This window comes from Erythrolamprus reginae, chromosome 2, assembly GCF_031021105.1.
Source record: "Erythrolamprus reginae isolate rEryReg1 chromosome 2, rEryReg1.hap1, whole genome shotgun sequence".
Classification (NCBI taxonomy): Eukaryota; Metazoa; Chordata; class Lepidosauria; order Squamata; family Dipsadidae; genus Erythrolamprus; species Erythrolamprus reginae.
Window position 1 is genome coordinate 212,105,127 of NC_091951.1, and position 17,103 is coordinate 212,122,229.

General features: G+C 44.1%; 1 protein-coding gene across 3 annotated transcripts in view; it reads right to left on the minus strand.

Annotated features, from left to right (window-relative positions):
• Nucleotides 1–1,192: 1,192 nt before the first annotated feature.
• The window catches only part of PGLYRP2 (peptidoglycan recognition protein 2), a 35,031-nt gene continuing 19,120 nt past the window's right edge, over nucleotides 1,193–17,103 (minus strand). For 2 of the 3 annotated variants that reach the window (XM_070741743.1, XM_070741745.1), the window contains exons 2-5: nucleotides 12,633–12,735; nucleotides 3,870–4,766; nucleotides 2,666–2,876; nucleotides 1,193–1,668 (exon numbers count right to left, since the gene is read on the minus strand). In XM_070741743.1, the coding sequence (XP_070597844.1) occupies nucleotides 1,359–1,668; nucleotides 2,666–2,876; nucleotides 3,870–4,766; nucleotides 12,633–12,696 (1,482 nt within the window). In that variant the 5' untranslated portion in view covers nucleotides 12,697–12,735 and the 3' untranslated portion in view covers nucleotides 1,193–1,358. Of the gene's footprint in view, nucleotides 1,669–2,665; nucleotides 2,877–3,869; nucleotides 4,767–12,632; nucleotides 13,276–17,103 lie in introns of those variants that run through there. The other variant, XM_070741744.1, reaches the window with a different exon arrangement.

Here is a 17,103-nt window from a genome sequence, read left to right on the forward strand (position 1 = left end):
CAAGTCCAGGATCCCCTTTCCCCAGTTGGTTCCATGACCATCTGTTCAAGGGAATAATCAGCTAATATGTCGAGGAACCTTCTCTCTCTTTCATGTGTAGAACAAGAATTTACCCAATCTATTTGGGGATACATGAAGTCCCCCATTATGACTACCCTATTTCTTTTTGAGGCCTCCTTAAATTCATTTTCCAAATGGCAATCTGCCTCTGGATTTTGGTTGGGAGGGCGATAGCAGATCCCTAATGTCAGATTAGTTTCCTGTCCTGGGATTTTTATCCAATTTATATTTTTTTATTTAAATAAAGTGTTGGGAGAAATGACCATCTGGGTTCGGTTCCAAGTGGGAAGGACCCTGGAAACATGGAGATGGCTTGGAAAGATTGTTTAATGGTGGACAGGACCACATTATTTGAGGAGAGAGGGAGGGGGAGCTTCCTGTTCCTGTGTAAGGAATCTATTTTGATTGGTTGTCAGACTGCTATTGTAGGTTGTCTTGAGTCCAAGGCTTGGTTGAATCTTGCTGACTGATGCAATCTCCCCTGGTGCCATGTGGTGAATTATGTTGCTAGATGGGTTGAGAGCTAATCCTATCATGTCCTGAGGGCCATGTCTTAATCCCATCACCTGGAGCTAAAAGGGGAGGGAGCTGCAGGGTGCTGTTTTGTCTTTAAAACATGTTTCTCCTTTTCTCATCTAGGGAAACCGGGGTGAAATTCAGCAGGTTCGGACAGGTTCTATAGAACTGGTGGTGGAGATTATGTGCAGTTCGGAGAACCGGTAAATCACACAACAGACTTACCCCCACTCTGCCCCGCCCCTCCTACTCTCTCCTTTCCTCCTCCTTCTTGGGCTCATACCCACATAGAGTATACATGAGAAGGAGGCAAGTAGCAGCCAGGTTGAATGCTAGAAGATTGGCAGAAGTCAATTTTGTGGGTGTGGTTTGGTGGGGTGGTGCTGCCCCACCTTGCTATGAGTGATGTCAAGTTGGCCATGCCCACTCAGTCACATGACACACACACACACAAAGCCACCTCCACCAAGCCACATCCACACAACCAGTAGGAGAAAAATGTGAATGTCACCCGTGCAGGGAAATATAATATTCTGCCTTTTTAGTATTTCCTAAAATATTTCATTCTTATAGGAAGGGAATGGGTGCTAACTTTCTTCAAAAGAATGCAAATGAATGAATTTTTGATAATGTATTTTAATTGAGGAATTTGCATTGAGCCATTGAATCATTGCCAGTGTGAAAGGTCGCCCCATGGTGTCTGAGAAGGGTACTGAGATGAGGGTCTTTTGTACTTTAGTTCCAGGTTCCATATTAGATACAAAGCTTATTGCCGTCGTTGTCTATAAAGCATCTTTTTTGAAACCTTTCCATGTTTCTATCTCCTGAAAAAGTCTGTCTCCTGGGCATAAGGTGGGCCCCATCTGTCGATGTCCATGGATGGTGTAGTTTGCCTGCAGCCTGGCACCTTTCACTGCACAATGAATGAAGTTGTTCTTCATGAGTTCCAGCTCATAGGTGTCTGGGAGAATCGTCATATAGTCACCAATGAAACTGATGCCATATCCTTTGCTGTTGTAGCCCCGAGTGTGAGCTCCTACCCAGTGCCAACCCCGGCCTTCGTAGAGGTAGCCATCACTGCCAAAAACAAAGCTGTGTGGGAACAAAAGAAAAGCAGTGCAAACAACTTGTGGAATTTTTCTGATTTCATAAAAAAGAAATGCATTTTAAAAACACGTATAGGAAAAATAAAAACCATGTAAGAATGAACAGCTTTGCTGAACGAGTAGAAGGATACTTTCAAAGCCAAATGGATATGGAAGTGAATATTATTTAAATAAACCTTCCTAGAAATAAGCAATAATCTATATGATTTATATTCCAGTGTAGCTAAAATGGGAACATATGAAATGAATGCTGCTTCAAACCAAACATTGATAGAGGAGTGCAAGACAACATGCAGATCTATGCTCATCTTTTTAGATCAGTTTGTTTGTTTAAAGTTATATCCTTGATATAATTTGAACAAGGAAGAATTTTTTCCCTGGGTTAATTAAAATTTTGTTCTTCACCGCATTTTTCCCTACTGTAAATGTAGTAAGCAACTTTTAGTAGTCTAAGTATAAAATACATTGTACACTCCACACTATCTCCGAGACTGCCTTCTGCCCCACGAATCCCAGCGATCGGTGAGGTCCCACAGAGTTGGTCTCCTTAGGGTCCAGTCGACTAAACAATGTCTGCTGGCAGGACCTAGGGGAAGGGCCTTCTCTGTGGGAGACCCAGCCCTCTGGAATCAGCTCCCCCTGGAGATTTGCACTGCCCCCACCCTCCTTGCCTTCCGAAAGAGTTTAAAAACTCATCTTTCCTCCAGGCTTAGGGCTTTTAGATCTTCCCCCTGACCAATGAATGTTTTCAATATGATTGTTGAATGATTGGTTTGATGTGTTTTCTTTTAATTAAATTTAATGGTTGTTTTAATGTGTTATTAATTGTGAGCCGCCCCGAGTCCTCGGAGAGGGGCGGCATACAAATCCAATTAAATAAATAAATAAATAAATAAATAATACAATATGATTTGATAAAATGCTATTAATATGTCCGGCTTGTTTGTTCATTGGAAATGCATATTGCATAATGTCACTCCTACCTGTAGCCAATGTCATCCCAACCATGTTTATCTTGGTGGAATCGCTGCATATTTCGCATGTCAGCTGCACACGAAGAGAAGTTTCGGCATGGCTTAGAAGGAGTACTGGTGTGGTGGATGTAGACAAATCCCAAGGGTAGCTTAAGTTGAATGGGTGTTCCTTTATAAGGATGAGCCCCCCATATGCACCGTGGGATTATGGCAGGACATTCTGTAGGGGAGTGGGGGGAAAAACATCAGAGCTGAAGGGCAAAAAAGGAAACATTGCAGCTTATCAGAGCTTTATTGTCAGGGCACTGCTAATAATGCTATACCTACTATCAAATCACCCAGTATAGTATAGCAAATGGTAGCAAGAATCCAGAGATGAGCAAGAAAGTATAAATATTTATAAAATCTAATATAACAGAGACAGTATAGATAGGAAGACTTCCAACTACTATATGTTTAACAGTATGAGAAGTTGCCCTTCTCAAATCATATTGAACCATAGACCTATTTTTTCCTATCAGTCAAACTATGGATATTGTTATCCCAACACCTGGCTTCTAAACTTGATAGCTTAAAGTGAAGCCTGACAAATCCAGGGAAGTGAAGGTAACAATGACACCTGTTCCTTATAGCTAAGCAGTAAACACAGTATCAGGAGTAATGTGTTTCTCAATGCCATAAGTGCGCATAGCAGGAGACATGCTTGCTCTCATGTCCTGCTTGAGAGTTCCCATTGGCATTCCACCTGCAATAGAATGAAGATATTCTTAAAGCATCTTTTGTCATTTAGCCAACCTCAACCTCCCCACATTTCTCCCAAGCGACTATATAACCTTCAGTGAGACACACAATATGCTAGACTGAATTACTATGTCAGGGAATAATAGTAGGATAGCCATGTATTGCGATGGGCCTGGAAAGCATATTGTGGCAGGTGGCCAGTATCTGTTCATTGCTCCACAATGTCTACATGGTTCAAAAGCCTGAGAAGACATTTCATTTAACTAACAGTGTCTATTGATACTGCAGGGACTGTCCATCACATGTCATGAGGTGTTTGCTTAGAATGGACTATAAGAGGGGAGTAAGTAAGTGTTGCAAATAAGTAAAATAAATGACCTCATTTGAACTAATTACCAGCATTACCAGTATCTCAATTCTATCATTAGAAATGGTCCTATCAGAATGTCTATTTTTCTAACAAGTGACATACCTACATACATCGTCATGAACTCATCAACAGCTTGTTTTGCCAAAAACGTCAATTCCTTGTCTGTGATTCCTTCAAACAGGGAGCTGGCTTCATTCATCTTCCAGAGAAAGCGCAGAGCATTTTCTACCTGCTCCTGTAGCTTTTCTTTACTCAGCAGTGCTGCAAAAAATTTTCTGCGGAAGTTGCTCCGCATCTTTTCTTCCCCATCCAGGCCCCTAGAGCCATAATAATCATGCAGCAAAACACTGATATTGGATGGTGGATCAACCTTCTCTACCAGGTAAGCACCCAAAATAAAGCCATCCATTGCCCCATTGATAACAGCATCAGGCATATATGATGGAGGATCCATTAAGATAAAAGTACCAGGTTCAGAAATATTATCCCAACAGCCATTTGGTCCCAGGGCTACCTGGCTCTGCTTAGAGTAAAAGAAGAGAAAAGTCATCCCAAGGTCCGTTGAAATAGTGCTGGAAATGAGGGGATCCAAAAAAGGCCATGGTTCTTCTCCAGAACTGTTTGGAGGTCCAGTAATCAAAGGTTTCTCAGGCAGAATCAATTCATTTTTCATTTTCAATCCAGCTGTTATTCCAGCAAGTAAGTGACTAATTGAAACTGTGGTTCCATCAGGAGTTAAGACTACCCCATATTCCACTTGGGATCCATCAACTGTATGATTCACTAGATTTTTTAAGAATATTTGCTTTGCCTTACTGAGGTAAGGCAAGTCCAAGGTCTTAGAAGTCATTGAACGAAGAACAAACTGGCAAATTTTACTATTACAAAACTCCAATTCCTGGTACAGCTCTGCCATAATTAGGTCTGGGGTTCCTTTCAAGTGGAATTCCACATCATTCAGAATTTCAACCACAGTATCCATATGGAGCATCAAGTTACCTGAAAACAGTAGGATTCAGATATCACAATTAGAGTAGCAAGCAGTAAGTGAAAAAGGGCAACTAATGCATATGGGTTATGCACTCTTGGATAGAACATTCTGAATGAAATTGTATTTGCACAAATAGCTGGAATATCTGGCCAATAACACAGAGAGAAGCATAATTTGAAATAGACCCATTTTGTAATGACAAAATGAAACTAAGACTGTGGGATAGAAAGAAGAGAATTGTTCTCTTATGAAACAGTCATTTGTGTCTGCCTGTGGATTAAAACTAGAGGATTTCCTGACTTTATTTATTTGTTGTACATTTTTTGATTAAATTAACCAATAAATTGAACTTAAATTTATGAGAGAGAGAGAGAGAGAGAGAGAGAGAGGGAGAGAGAGAGAGAGAAACTGCTGTGTGTGTGTATATATATATACCGGTATATCTTTATATGCATGGGGGGGGGAAAGTCATGTGACTGGGTGGGAGTGAGTGATGTCTTGGCCACGCCCACCCAGGTTTTGTGGCTTCCAGTGTTTTCTTTTCTGTGGGAAACAGGTCCAAATGGCTCTTTGAGTGTTTGAAGTTGCAAACCCCTAGTGTGGGAATTAAGAAGTACTGTACTGTACAAGTCTATCATCCAAGGTTTATCTGCCTTACTGGTGAACACTATTCCCCGTAAGCTGCATGCCCGCATGGCTGTGCAAGGCAATGGGAATCTTAGTGCAGGACTTTTCAAGGGGCACGCAGTCATGACTTCCCGCCCATCATAGTTTGGCTCCTCCCTGCTCCACCCCTGCTGAGCGCCGCACTTTCAAAGTGCTAGGGACAGTCTCGGCCATCCGCCCTTCGGTTTCGCTGGGCTGGCCAGCCATGGCGCATAACGGGGGTGGTCGTCGCCCTCACTGGTGGCTGAGAAACCACTCGGTGTGAAGGGCGGGCCGGACTGGGGCTGGGGGAAATCGCTGCGTCATCCCCAGCCCAGGCGCTGGAGAGAACAGCTTGCATCGGGAGCAGACCAACGTGGCTAGGAATGAGCAGGCAGTGAGTGGAGTCCCCCCATTCACAAGGGTAATAAGGGAAAATCCAGTGTGGGAGGGAGAGAGGAAATCCCATGGGGGAGGAGGAGTGGGGCAGAGATCTTGCCCTTCCTGCCACCTCTGCCGGCGCTCCGCAGATCTGCCTGTGCTTCCCACAGTGCCTTCATGGCCATTCCCTGGGAGAGTCCAGGCGGAGGCGCTCCCACCCCTCTTCGCTCGGCTGCCTGCTAAAGTTCAGCCAAGTCTTCTCCCCACCCTTTGGGGTCTGCGGGGATTCTTCCGCCGCCTTGCCGCTGGGCTAGGAATGGGGTGTTTTGGGAGGGGGGCTCCAGAAACTGGCTCCCCCCCAGCTGGCCCTCCTTCCTCTCTCCCCTCAGGCCAAAAAGGGGCCGGCAGCCCCAAGACCCTCTCCACAGCGGCTCTCTGCTGCCTCTGTTTATCATGCATTGAAATGGGAAATGTGCTTATTCCCGGTGGTTTAGGGCTACGTGGAGTGCAGGCGGCCCTGCGGGGGCCTCCAGAGTCTCCCGTTTGCTTTCACCAATCAGCAAATCCTCCTTTCTGCCACCGGGCTGCCTAGCTGTTACTTGGGATTCTTCCCAGAAGGCAGGGAAGGCCGCAGGCGCACAAGCGGGGACTCTCCGGGGCTTCCTGCCCCCTCCTCTCCTGACTCTTTGCTCTTAGAACCTCTGGATCTCATTGGCTGCCTAGCAGGTCCAGGGCCACCCTCGCATTTCAATGATCCCATAGTGACGGGGCTCTGCAGAGCATCTGCTAAACTTTCTTCTCCCGAACGCCTTTTCGCACTTTTAAAAAGGATGCTGGACCACAAAAGGGCTTTTATGGGGTTTGTTTACTGGTGGTTTCTGTTAAAGCTGACACATTTTCTACTCCAGATTGTTCGGTGGTATTTTAACTTGATAAGTTTAGGGGAGAGAAAGGGGGGGGAGGAAGAGAGAGAGAAGGAGGGGGAGAGAGAGAGAAAGAAAGAGAGAAAAAAGAGAATGGAAGGAAGGAAGAGAGAAAGAAAGAGAAAAAAAGAAAGAGGGAGAGAGAAAAAGAGAAAGAAACAGAGAAAGGGAGAGAGGGAAAAAGAGAGAAGGATAAAGGTAGGAAGGAAGAGAGAGAGCAAAATCTAGTTTCAAATAGCTCAACTATTTAAGTGGCATTTTGATACTTAGAAGAGTTGACATCTGATTATCTGATTAGCTTTTTGTGGAGGATTTACAAGCCCATGTATGTAACCAAAAGCAGATTGGTCAAGTTTAACGTTTCTATGCAGGATAATGACAAATCCCCTTCTAATTTTATTGTAAATAAAATTTATTGTAAATAATTTTATTGTAAATCACTCTACTAAACAAATAATTCCCTCAACACTGCCAAACTTTTTGCTAAGTCTGCACTTCTATTTCTACTAGTTTTTTCTCATCGTTCCTATCATCCATTTCCTCCCACTTAGGACTGTATGTCTGACTGTAATTTGTTGCTTGTATCCTAAGATTTTTATTAATATTGATTGTTTCTTCATTGCTTATTTAACCCCTATGACAATCATCAAGTGTTGTACCTCATGAGTCTTGACCAATCTATATTTTCTTTTATGTACACTGAGAGCATAGGCACCAAGAGAAATTCCTTGTGTATCCAATCACACTTGGCCAATAAAGAATCCAATCCAATCCAATAAATGTATTGTACAGATGTCATATTTTCAGTTTTTTTAAAAACCAGCAACTTAAAAGTATGACCTTTTCTAATTGGATGTTGTATTTTTTAAAAGTCTGTGAAGGCACTTTTAATTGCTGCTAAATGATGTTGCTTTTGAAAATAAAAAACAAAAAAAAATCAAAACAACCTACCTACCTACCTACCTACCTACATACATACATACATACATACATACATATATATACTTCTGTGCCACCCTGCACCTAATGTGCCGCTTAGACACTATACTTTTCCGCTCAGACCAAAAAAAAATTAGAGGGAACATTGCTGGTGAATTCTTAACTAGGTGACTTGAACCAGTCATATCTAATCTACCTTAAAGGATTTTAGCCTAGCATGTTCTGCAATTCCTGCCTGTGTAACTTAGTTAATGGTTCATTGTCTTTTGCAAACTCATCTAATATGTAACCTCAGTAAGCTATACAATAGTTCCTTTTTCCAAGTAACAATTCCCATTTGCTATCAGGATTGTTATTTCATTCAGTCACCTCAAATTAAATCAGTGGAAAGGGAGGAGCTGATAGCAAAACAGTAAACTTTCCAAATGTCCCCTGCTCTATTGCACTTGCTCTTTGTCAGCATGCCCTACACTTCAGCAGTAAGTGTTGTGATCATCCAGTGGCCTGTGGAGCTGGTAGTAGATTTGGACAGCGAGGAGACTGGGGGGGGAACATGGGCCAGACCTGGAGTCTGGAGAAGTTTGGTGCCAGAGGCTGACATTCAATCAGGGCCATCTGTGTTGACTCTAGAGCCTCCAGAGATGACATGAGCAAGACAGAGGAAGGGGGGGGGGAGCCTGTTCCCAATGGGTGCATGTGCACAGCTTCCAGAAGGCAAGAGCAGTTAGAGAGAGAAGGACTACTCGGGAGTAAGGCTGGGAGATGATCGTCCCCTTCCATAGGCTATAAAAGTAGAGCAAATGGATGTGATTGTTGCAGGAAGTAATTTTGTTCAAATCATGTCATTTCAGTTCTGACTCAGTATTTCTGTTTGGCCTTTCAAAGCTCCTTGCTAACTGATCTTCAGTAGCATGTCAAGAAAGATATTGTTTGGGACTTATTGTGGCCGATAATGAACATAATTCACAGTTGTTAAAACAAAATAAGTTTTTGGAGACACTGTTTGTGCTGTATTATTTATCAGGAAGCCTAGGTTGGAACACTAAGATGGAGCATGGGAGGGATAGAAATACTAATCTGAATCCAGAGACCAAGGCCCAGCCTAGGCCAGGCTTTCCCAATCCAATGTTCTATTTGATTACAAACACCTATTCTCTAGCTAGCATGTTTGTTTGTTTTTTAAGATATAAAAGGGGAAAAGCTGATCAACGGAAGAGCAGTGGAATCTTTCCAGGATGAATCAGACCAATGCCTGGAATGCTGCAGTCAAAATATTGCAGTATAACAGATAAAAAAAATGACGACGAAGAAAATGAAACACTTTCATTTTCCTAATATGTACCTGGAACCATGGTCTCCCTACCACCATCCCTAACACTTCTGCCCCTTTCTAGCCAGGTTTATTTATTTACAGTGATCCCTCGATTTTCGCGGGTTCAAACTTCGTGAAACGGCTATACCACGGTTTTTCAAAAATATTAATACTCCGCGGTTTTTTTTCTATACCACGGTTTTTCCCGCCCGATGACGTCATACGTCTGTCATTGCTGATTGGCCGAAATCTCGGCCAATCAGCTTTGTCATCGCAAAAAGTTTGCCCGACAACGCTGATGGGCCGAAATCTCGGCCCATCAGCATTGTCATTGCAAAAATTTCACCTGACAATGCTGATGGACAGAAATCTCGGGCAATCAGTGGTGTTATCCCAGCGTGCATTGGAACTTTTACAACTTGTTAAAACTTGTTGGAAGATGGCTCCTAAACGTTGCATGCGGAGCGGAGGCGGCGACACTAAAAAAAGCAGAAAGAAGCTGACAATTAAGGAGAAAATTGAACTTTTGGACATGCTAAAAGAGGGACGCTCTTATGCAGATGTTGGTCGGCATTATGGGATCAACGAATCGAGTGTGCGATACATTCGGAAAGACGAAAAGAAGATAAGGCAAACTTCTATGATAACATTCAACAAGGCAGCAAAAAGGATGGTGACGCCTAGAAACAAACGCCTTATGAAAATGGAAGCTGCTTTGTCCGTGTGGGTACAAGACTGCCGTAAAATGAGCATTGCTTTGGATACCAATACCATACGGACAAAGGCACAGCAACTCTACACCCGTCTTGCAAACACAGAAGGAGGCGATGCAGATGAGGGAAAAGAAGATGCTGATGAAGGTGCTGATGACTCAGAAGACCCCCAGCCATCAACATCCACTGCTTCTCCGGCCCCATCCACATTCACAGCAAGTAAAGGGTGGTTCGATAAATTTCAACGGCGCTATGGCCTGAGGAGTGTGTCATTGCACGGAGAAGCTGCCTCAGCAGATACAGGTGCAGCCGAGCAGTACGTCCATGGCACGTTTAAAGACCTAATTGAAGAAGGGGCCTACCTTCCAGAACAGGTGTTCAATATGGACGAAACAGGCCTGTTCTGGAAGAGGATGCCTTCACGGACTTTCTTGATGCAAGATGAAGCCAAAGCCCCTGGTTTTAAGGCCCAGAAAGATTGGGTAACTTTGATCATGTGTGGAAATGCAGCAGGCTTCATGATGAAGCCAGGGCTAATTTATAAGTCACGAAATCCAAGAGCCCTCAAGAACAGAAATAAGAATGCATTGCCAGTGTATTGGATGCATAATCCTAAAGCATGGATTACAAAAGCCCTCACGCGGGACTGGTTTCATCAGTGCTTCATCCTACAGGTGAAGGATTATTTGGCTGGCAAAGGACTCAATTTCAAAGTGCTTCTCCTAATGGACAATGCTGGAGGCCATGATGCCCTGGCACATGAACATGCTGGGGTACAAGTCGAATTCTTGCCACCAAACACCACATTGCTTATCCAGCCGATGGATCATTTAAGGCACTGTACATGCGCAATTCCCTTGGAAGCCTCGTGGAAGCAATGGACACTGATGAAAACTTCACATTGAAGGGCTACTGGCGTCAGTACATGATTGCATCGTGTCTGAAGAACATTCATAATGCCTTAATGGATATGAAGTCACAGACAATGAATGCCTGCTGGAAGAAATTGTGGCCAGAAGTGGTGCATGATTACAAGGGATTTGCTCCCGAAGAAATTCAACATGCTGCAGTCCAGAAATCTGTGAAGCTGGCACAGGCACTGGGTGGAGAAGGCTTCATTGACATGACACCAGATGAAGTCAATGGTTTGCTTGATGAGCATGGCCTACCGCTGACAGACAAAGATCTGGAGGAGCTGACCAGGTCAGCGAGTGAAAAAGAGGAAGAAGAGGAAGCTGAACAAGCTGAGGAAGAAGAAGATGTTGGCCTAACGCTTGAGCGGCTTGCAGAAGTGCACAGAGCTGCTGCACATCTCCAACAGATTGTGGAACTTTGGGATCCCAACATGACTCGCTCTATACACTTTAAGGCCTCCCTTGACAACATCACTGCACCATACAGAGCCATGTTAGCCCAGAAAAAGAAACTGCGCCAACAACTGCCTATAACTATGTTCGTCACGAAAACCAAGAGTTCTGTCACACCATCACCTTCAGCGTCCATTGTAGAAGTGCCCGATGAAATGGTGATAGAAGAAGATCCCTAGTTATCCTAGTTATGCTAATATTTTTTGCAAATAAAAAAAAACACCCAAAAAATTGTTAATAAATAATTATCATTTATAACTATCAGGATGACTAAGTGTCTTATTCAATGGTGAGTACAAGTACAGGTACAGGTACAGTACAGTACTGTACAGTAATGGGAAGGGGAAATGGTAATTAAGGGGATGGGAAATGGTAATTTATGGGTTAAAAGTGTTGGGACTGAGTGACATAGAAGAATGAATGAATGAGTGAATATTGTACCTGTATGTAAATTCCCCCCCCACCTGTGTGTGTGTGTGTGTGTGTGTTTGTGTGTGAACTCTTGAACCATTTTCAAACACAGGTGAGGGCTGGGGGGTTTTATTCTGTCATTATTTAAGTGCTTTTACCATACTGTATGCTTTCAATCAAGAGTCACTTCTCTCTCTCTTTCCTGTCATTCTGTGCTTCAATCATTTTCTCATTTCTCTTTTTTCCTCCCCTTTTTTCTATCATTTCTTTCTCTCTCTCTCTACCATCCACTCTCCCCCCATTTGCTCTTTCTCTCTCTTTCTCCCTCTCTCTCTCCCTCTCTCCTTTCCATCTCGCTCTGTCTGTTGCTCTCTGTGAGAACGCCTGTCCCGCCTCCTGCAGCCCCCCTCGCTGACAGCTGGGACGAAAGCGCTCTGAGCCAAGGGACTATGAGAGGGGTGGGACGGGCATTTTCAAAGCACTCAGAGGGCTAGCGGCCAAATGAGGAGGCCGAGAAGCTGTAGCCGCCAGCGCTGCTGCAGGAGGACTCGTGCCCCAAGAAAGCCGGTGAGAGGGGTGAATCAGGCGGGCGGGGGGTAGCGGCGAGGAGGCCAGAGGCGCTGGGTGGGTGGCCAACATTAAAAACAATAATTGCCAGCCTCCGCACTTTCGTCGCTCCCCGCCTCCAACTTCAAGCCCTTGCGCGGCCTTGGAAAAAGGGTGCGCATGCGCAGATGGTGTTTTTACTTCCGCACCGCTACTTCACGGAAAATCGACTTTCGCGGGAGGTCTTGGAATGTAACCCCTGCAAAAATCGAGGGAACACTGTACTTTGTTTTTTATTAAATTTATTTGCCCCCCATCTCAACAGAGACGATTCTGGACAGCTTACAAACATTAAAATTAGTACACATTAAAATAACAAAACAGTAACATAATACTATTAAAAAAACAAGGAGGAGGGGACATAAAGCACACAATCACACAGGGAGTGGTGGAGTCACTCCTAATCCAATCATCACCTCCAGAAGGGTAAACCCTAGTTGGGGTTTCAGGCCAAAGGGAGACCCAGGTTTTCAAGCTCTTACAGAACTATCTTTTTACCCAAGCAGTTTGGTGAAAAGACTATTTTAGTAGTTTTGGTTGACTGCAAGAGAAAGTGATCTGCTGCCTCTAATGTTACCTGCATGGCCTGTGCTGAGACAAAATTCTATAATTGGCACAAGTCCCAGCCATATCAGGAACATCCTGTTGGTGGTGTGAAGGACAGCTTCTGATTATGGCACCTACAAGGCAAGGAAAAGAAAATGAGGAAGGAAAAATAAATAAAAGCTAGGCAGCTGGGACACACAAATAACTCAAAGTCCAATCAGGAAGGCAGCCTGATCATTGGACTCTGTTCCACACTATTCTGCGAATTTGCTAAGAAAGCTAGTAGGTCAGGAATGTCCATTTCTTTTCTGAGATAGAAACTCTTGAGGGTTTGTGAAATGGTGGGTGTTCCCATTCAGAGTTTCTACAGTCTGCCGAGATCTCTGGTTGAGCAGGCTGCATTTTGGAAACAGGCAAACCAGCTCCTCCCTTCCTTGTCATGTACACACAGATATCCAAGCAATTGCTTGAGTACATATATACACACCCAATGAGTTCATTTTTTGCTAAATTTTAATGCTGTTTATTAAACAATTTGCTCCTCTATGTGAGATCTGTACTGAATTCAGCCTTGTTTCTCAAGTTAAAGTGCCAGTTGGGACCAAAGATGCCAGTTATCAGTTAAAACTAGTATGACAACTGTGTCCTTTCCTTTAAAATGTTGACTTTTCTTATACAAAAAGATATCCCAAGTGAAAATATTATAATTAAGGAGATCATGGAATGTGCAGAACTGGATATGATGACAATGAAATTAAAAGATAAGGATAACACTGAATATTACAAAATTTGGAATTTGTTTTATGATTGGTTGGAAAGGAGAAAATAAATAAATAATATATATATACTGAATTATAAATATTCAGCTTATTAATGGAAACAGCATTTTGTATATAATATGAGACTATAGCTGTTGTAACTGAGTGGTAAAGAAAAGATACTACTGGAAAAAAAGTAGAGAAATATGTAAATTATACAAACCATATTAATGTAAATTATCAATATGAATTGCTGTAAGAGAACCCTTGTGGTTATTTCATATAGTTGTTAGTGGGGTTTTTTGTCTTTTTTTGTATGTATGTTTTCTTTTTTCTTTTTCTGGTTATTTTTGTATTTTATTTTCTTGTTTTTTTAATGTAAATAACCTAATATTTTTTTAATTTAAAAAAAGGAAAAATCCTCCCCTTGCACTGTTTGATCCAAATTGTCCCTTGAGATTATCAAAGGATTTATCTGGTGAATTTATCTGGTTTGTTTTCTTTGGGATTGCGCATGTGTGTGTGCATACGCATGCTGGAAACTGGAAGAGCAGCCGCCCTGTGCGCAAGTGTGCACCAGGCTGCTGCTCTTCCAGTTTCCAGAGCATGCGGTTTCTGGCAGACATATGCAAACCGACCATCTGGTCTTCCAGTTTCTGGCAGGCTGACCAACTGGTCAGTGCACATGCATGCATTGGAAACAGTAAGATCAACTTCCCAGAATGTGCATGTATACCAGGTGGCTGCTCTTCCAGTTTCCAGTGCTTCCCGTGCATGAAGACCAGCTGGCCAATCCACCGGAACCCGTAAGAGCAATGGACCCAGAGAGATGGCTCTGTATGCCACTTCTGACATGAACAACAAAATCTACAGTGCCATTAAAAACTACAATATCAAAACCATACATATTCACAATTAGTCCTAATTCCAGGCCTGCCAGAAAAGCCAGGTCTTAATAGTTTTCTGGAAGACCAGTAGGGAGGAGATAGTATGAATGCCTAGGGGCAGTTGATTCCACAGGGGCGGAGCTGCCACAGAGAAGGCTCCTCCCTGAGGTCCCACCAACCGATATTGTTTGGCAGAAGGACCTGGAGAAGACTGACTCTGTGGACCTTTACTGGCCATAGCGAGGTATGAGGGAGAGGGCGGTACGTAAATGCCCTGAAGCATTTACGGGTTTAAAGGTAATAACCAACACCTTGAATTGTGTTTGGAGACTGACTGGCAACCAATGCAGCTCACATAAAGATGGAGTAATACGGGCGTACCTTATTATTATTATTTTTTATTTTTTATTTTTATTATTATTATTATTATTATTATTATTATTATTATTATTATTATTATTAATTAGATTTGTATGCCACCCCTCTCCGGAGACTTAGTAGGGATTGCAGCAATCCTCCCCTGGGTTAAATGACCACTCTGCTAAAGGGTGTCACTTTATGGGCAAGAGTTGGCTGCTGATAGTTATCATTGCATTTTAACTATTTTAATTTCTCAGGATGCTCTGGCACCCTGCCTGATTTGTAACTCCAGCTTGCAGGTATTTAAAATCTAATGACTGGTATTTAGGGCAGCTTTTTGCAAGCAAAAAATCTTTTTGTATTTTTGTACAGGTAATCCTTGATTTACAACAGTTAATTTAGTGACTATTCAGTTACAATGGCACTGAAAAAAGTGACTTATGACCGTTTTTCACACTTACGACTGTTGCAGCCTCTCCAAGGTCACGAGAGGCCAGGCAAGGAGAAGTGCCCCTTTATGTGAGTGACATTGAGTTGGCCATGTCCACTCATTCACATGACCATCTGGCCATGCCGAGTGCACATAGGAACTACTCAGAGGACTGAAAAAGTGATTTTTGACCAGTCCTCCCACTTACTACTGTCCTCACTTTTTATGTTTTGTGTCCTATCTTGTCACTGTGGTGAAGAAAAGTACCGCAGTTATGAAATGAGTGACATGGTTGTTAAGAATGCTGCAATGGGCATGTGTGAGGATCGTTGTAAGTGTGAGGACCGGTTGTAAGTATGAGGAGATCACATTTCACCTTTATTTTTCAGCCTCTGAATAGTCCCTATGCATGTAGCACACCCACCCAGTCACATGACCATCGCCGCAGGATACTTGTTATTAGGAACAGCCAATCAGAGCTCTGAGTTACTTCTCTGGTAACTCAGAAGTATCTAACTTCCTAGTGCTGGGAATTCAGGTATCTATAATATGAGGCAATAAGATGTTCCCATATAAGGGAATTCTAGTCTCTAGAGCAGGGGTCCCCAAACTTTTTACACAGGGGGCCAGTTCACTGTCCCTCAGACTGTTGGAGGGCCGGACTATTAAAAAAACGTGTGAACAAATCCCTATGCACACTGCACATACATTATTTAAAGTAAAAAACAAAATGGGAACAAATACAATATTTAATATTTATTCTTCCTTTCTCTCTCTCTCCCTTTCTCTCTGTCCTTCTGTCTTTCTAGTTCTCTCTCTTTCTCTCTGTCCTCTCTCTCTCTCTCTTTCTTTCTCTCTCTTCTCTCTTTCTCTCACTCACTCTTTATATCTCTCCCTCTTTCTCTCTCCCTCTCTCTCTCTCCCTTTCTCTCTCTCTCCCTTTCTATCTCTCCTCTTCCTTTCTCTCTCCCTCTCTATCTTTCCCTCTTTCTCTCCCCCCTCTTTCTTTCTCTCTCTCTTCTCTTTCTCTCACTCTTTCTCTCTACCTTTCTTTCTCTTTCTCTCTCTCCCTTTCTCTGTCCCTCTTTCTTTCTCTCTGTCCCTCTCTTTCTTTTTCTCTGTCCCTCTCTTTCTTTTTCTCTGTCCCTCTCTTTCTTTCTCTCTGTCCCTCTCTATCTTTCTCTCTGTCCCTCTCTCTTTCTCTCTGTCCCTCTCTTTCTTACTCTCTGTCCCTCTTTCTTTCTCTCTGTCTCTTTCTTTCTCTCTGTCCCTCTTTCTTTCTCTCTGTCCCTCTCTTTCTTACTCTCTGTCCCTCTCTTTCTTACTCTCTGTCCCTCTTTCTTTCTCTCTGTCCCTCTCTTTCTTTCTCTCTGTCCCTCTCTTTCTTTCTCTCTGTCCCTCTCTTTCTTTCTCTCTCTTATCTCTGTGTGGGGGGGGGGAGGCGGCTGCTTGAAAACCCCTGACCTCCATCGCCTCCCCCCCACGGCACAAGGCGAGCACACCTCGCCGCTGACACAGGCGGCGGGGACTGCCCTGTCCCCGTCCCCCTTGCGCAAAACTACGCAGCCCCAGATCGCTCGCTTCTCCAGCCAGCAAAGCCGACTGCCCGGCTTTGCTGGCTGATGCAGGAAAGGAAAGCCTCACATTTAAAAAGCACGCCACTTTCTGGGACTGCGGCGCCGTGGTGGCCTTCAAGCGCGGCCCTTCGCGGCGCCCCCCACCCGTTCCTGCAGGAAGAGATCGGGCACTTTACCGGGAGGTGGAGGCGGCGTGGGGCCGGACGCTGGGTGCCGGGGAGGGCGAAGGCGTGGACGCGCCTCTCAGCTGCAGAGCGGAACGGGGATGGAGATCCGCGGCGGAGTCCGGCGCTGGGGCCATGCGGGACCGCTCATCCAGGCGCGCGTGGACCGGCAAGCCTGGATGAACGGTCCCGCATGGCCCCAGGCTCCCAACGCCGGACTCCGCCGCGGATCTCCATCCCCGTTCCGCTCTGCAGCTGAGAGGCGCGTCCACTCCTTCGCCCTCCCCGGCACCCAGCGTCCGGCCCCACGCCGCCTCCACCTCCCG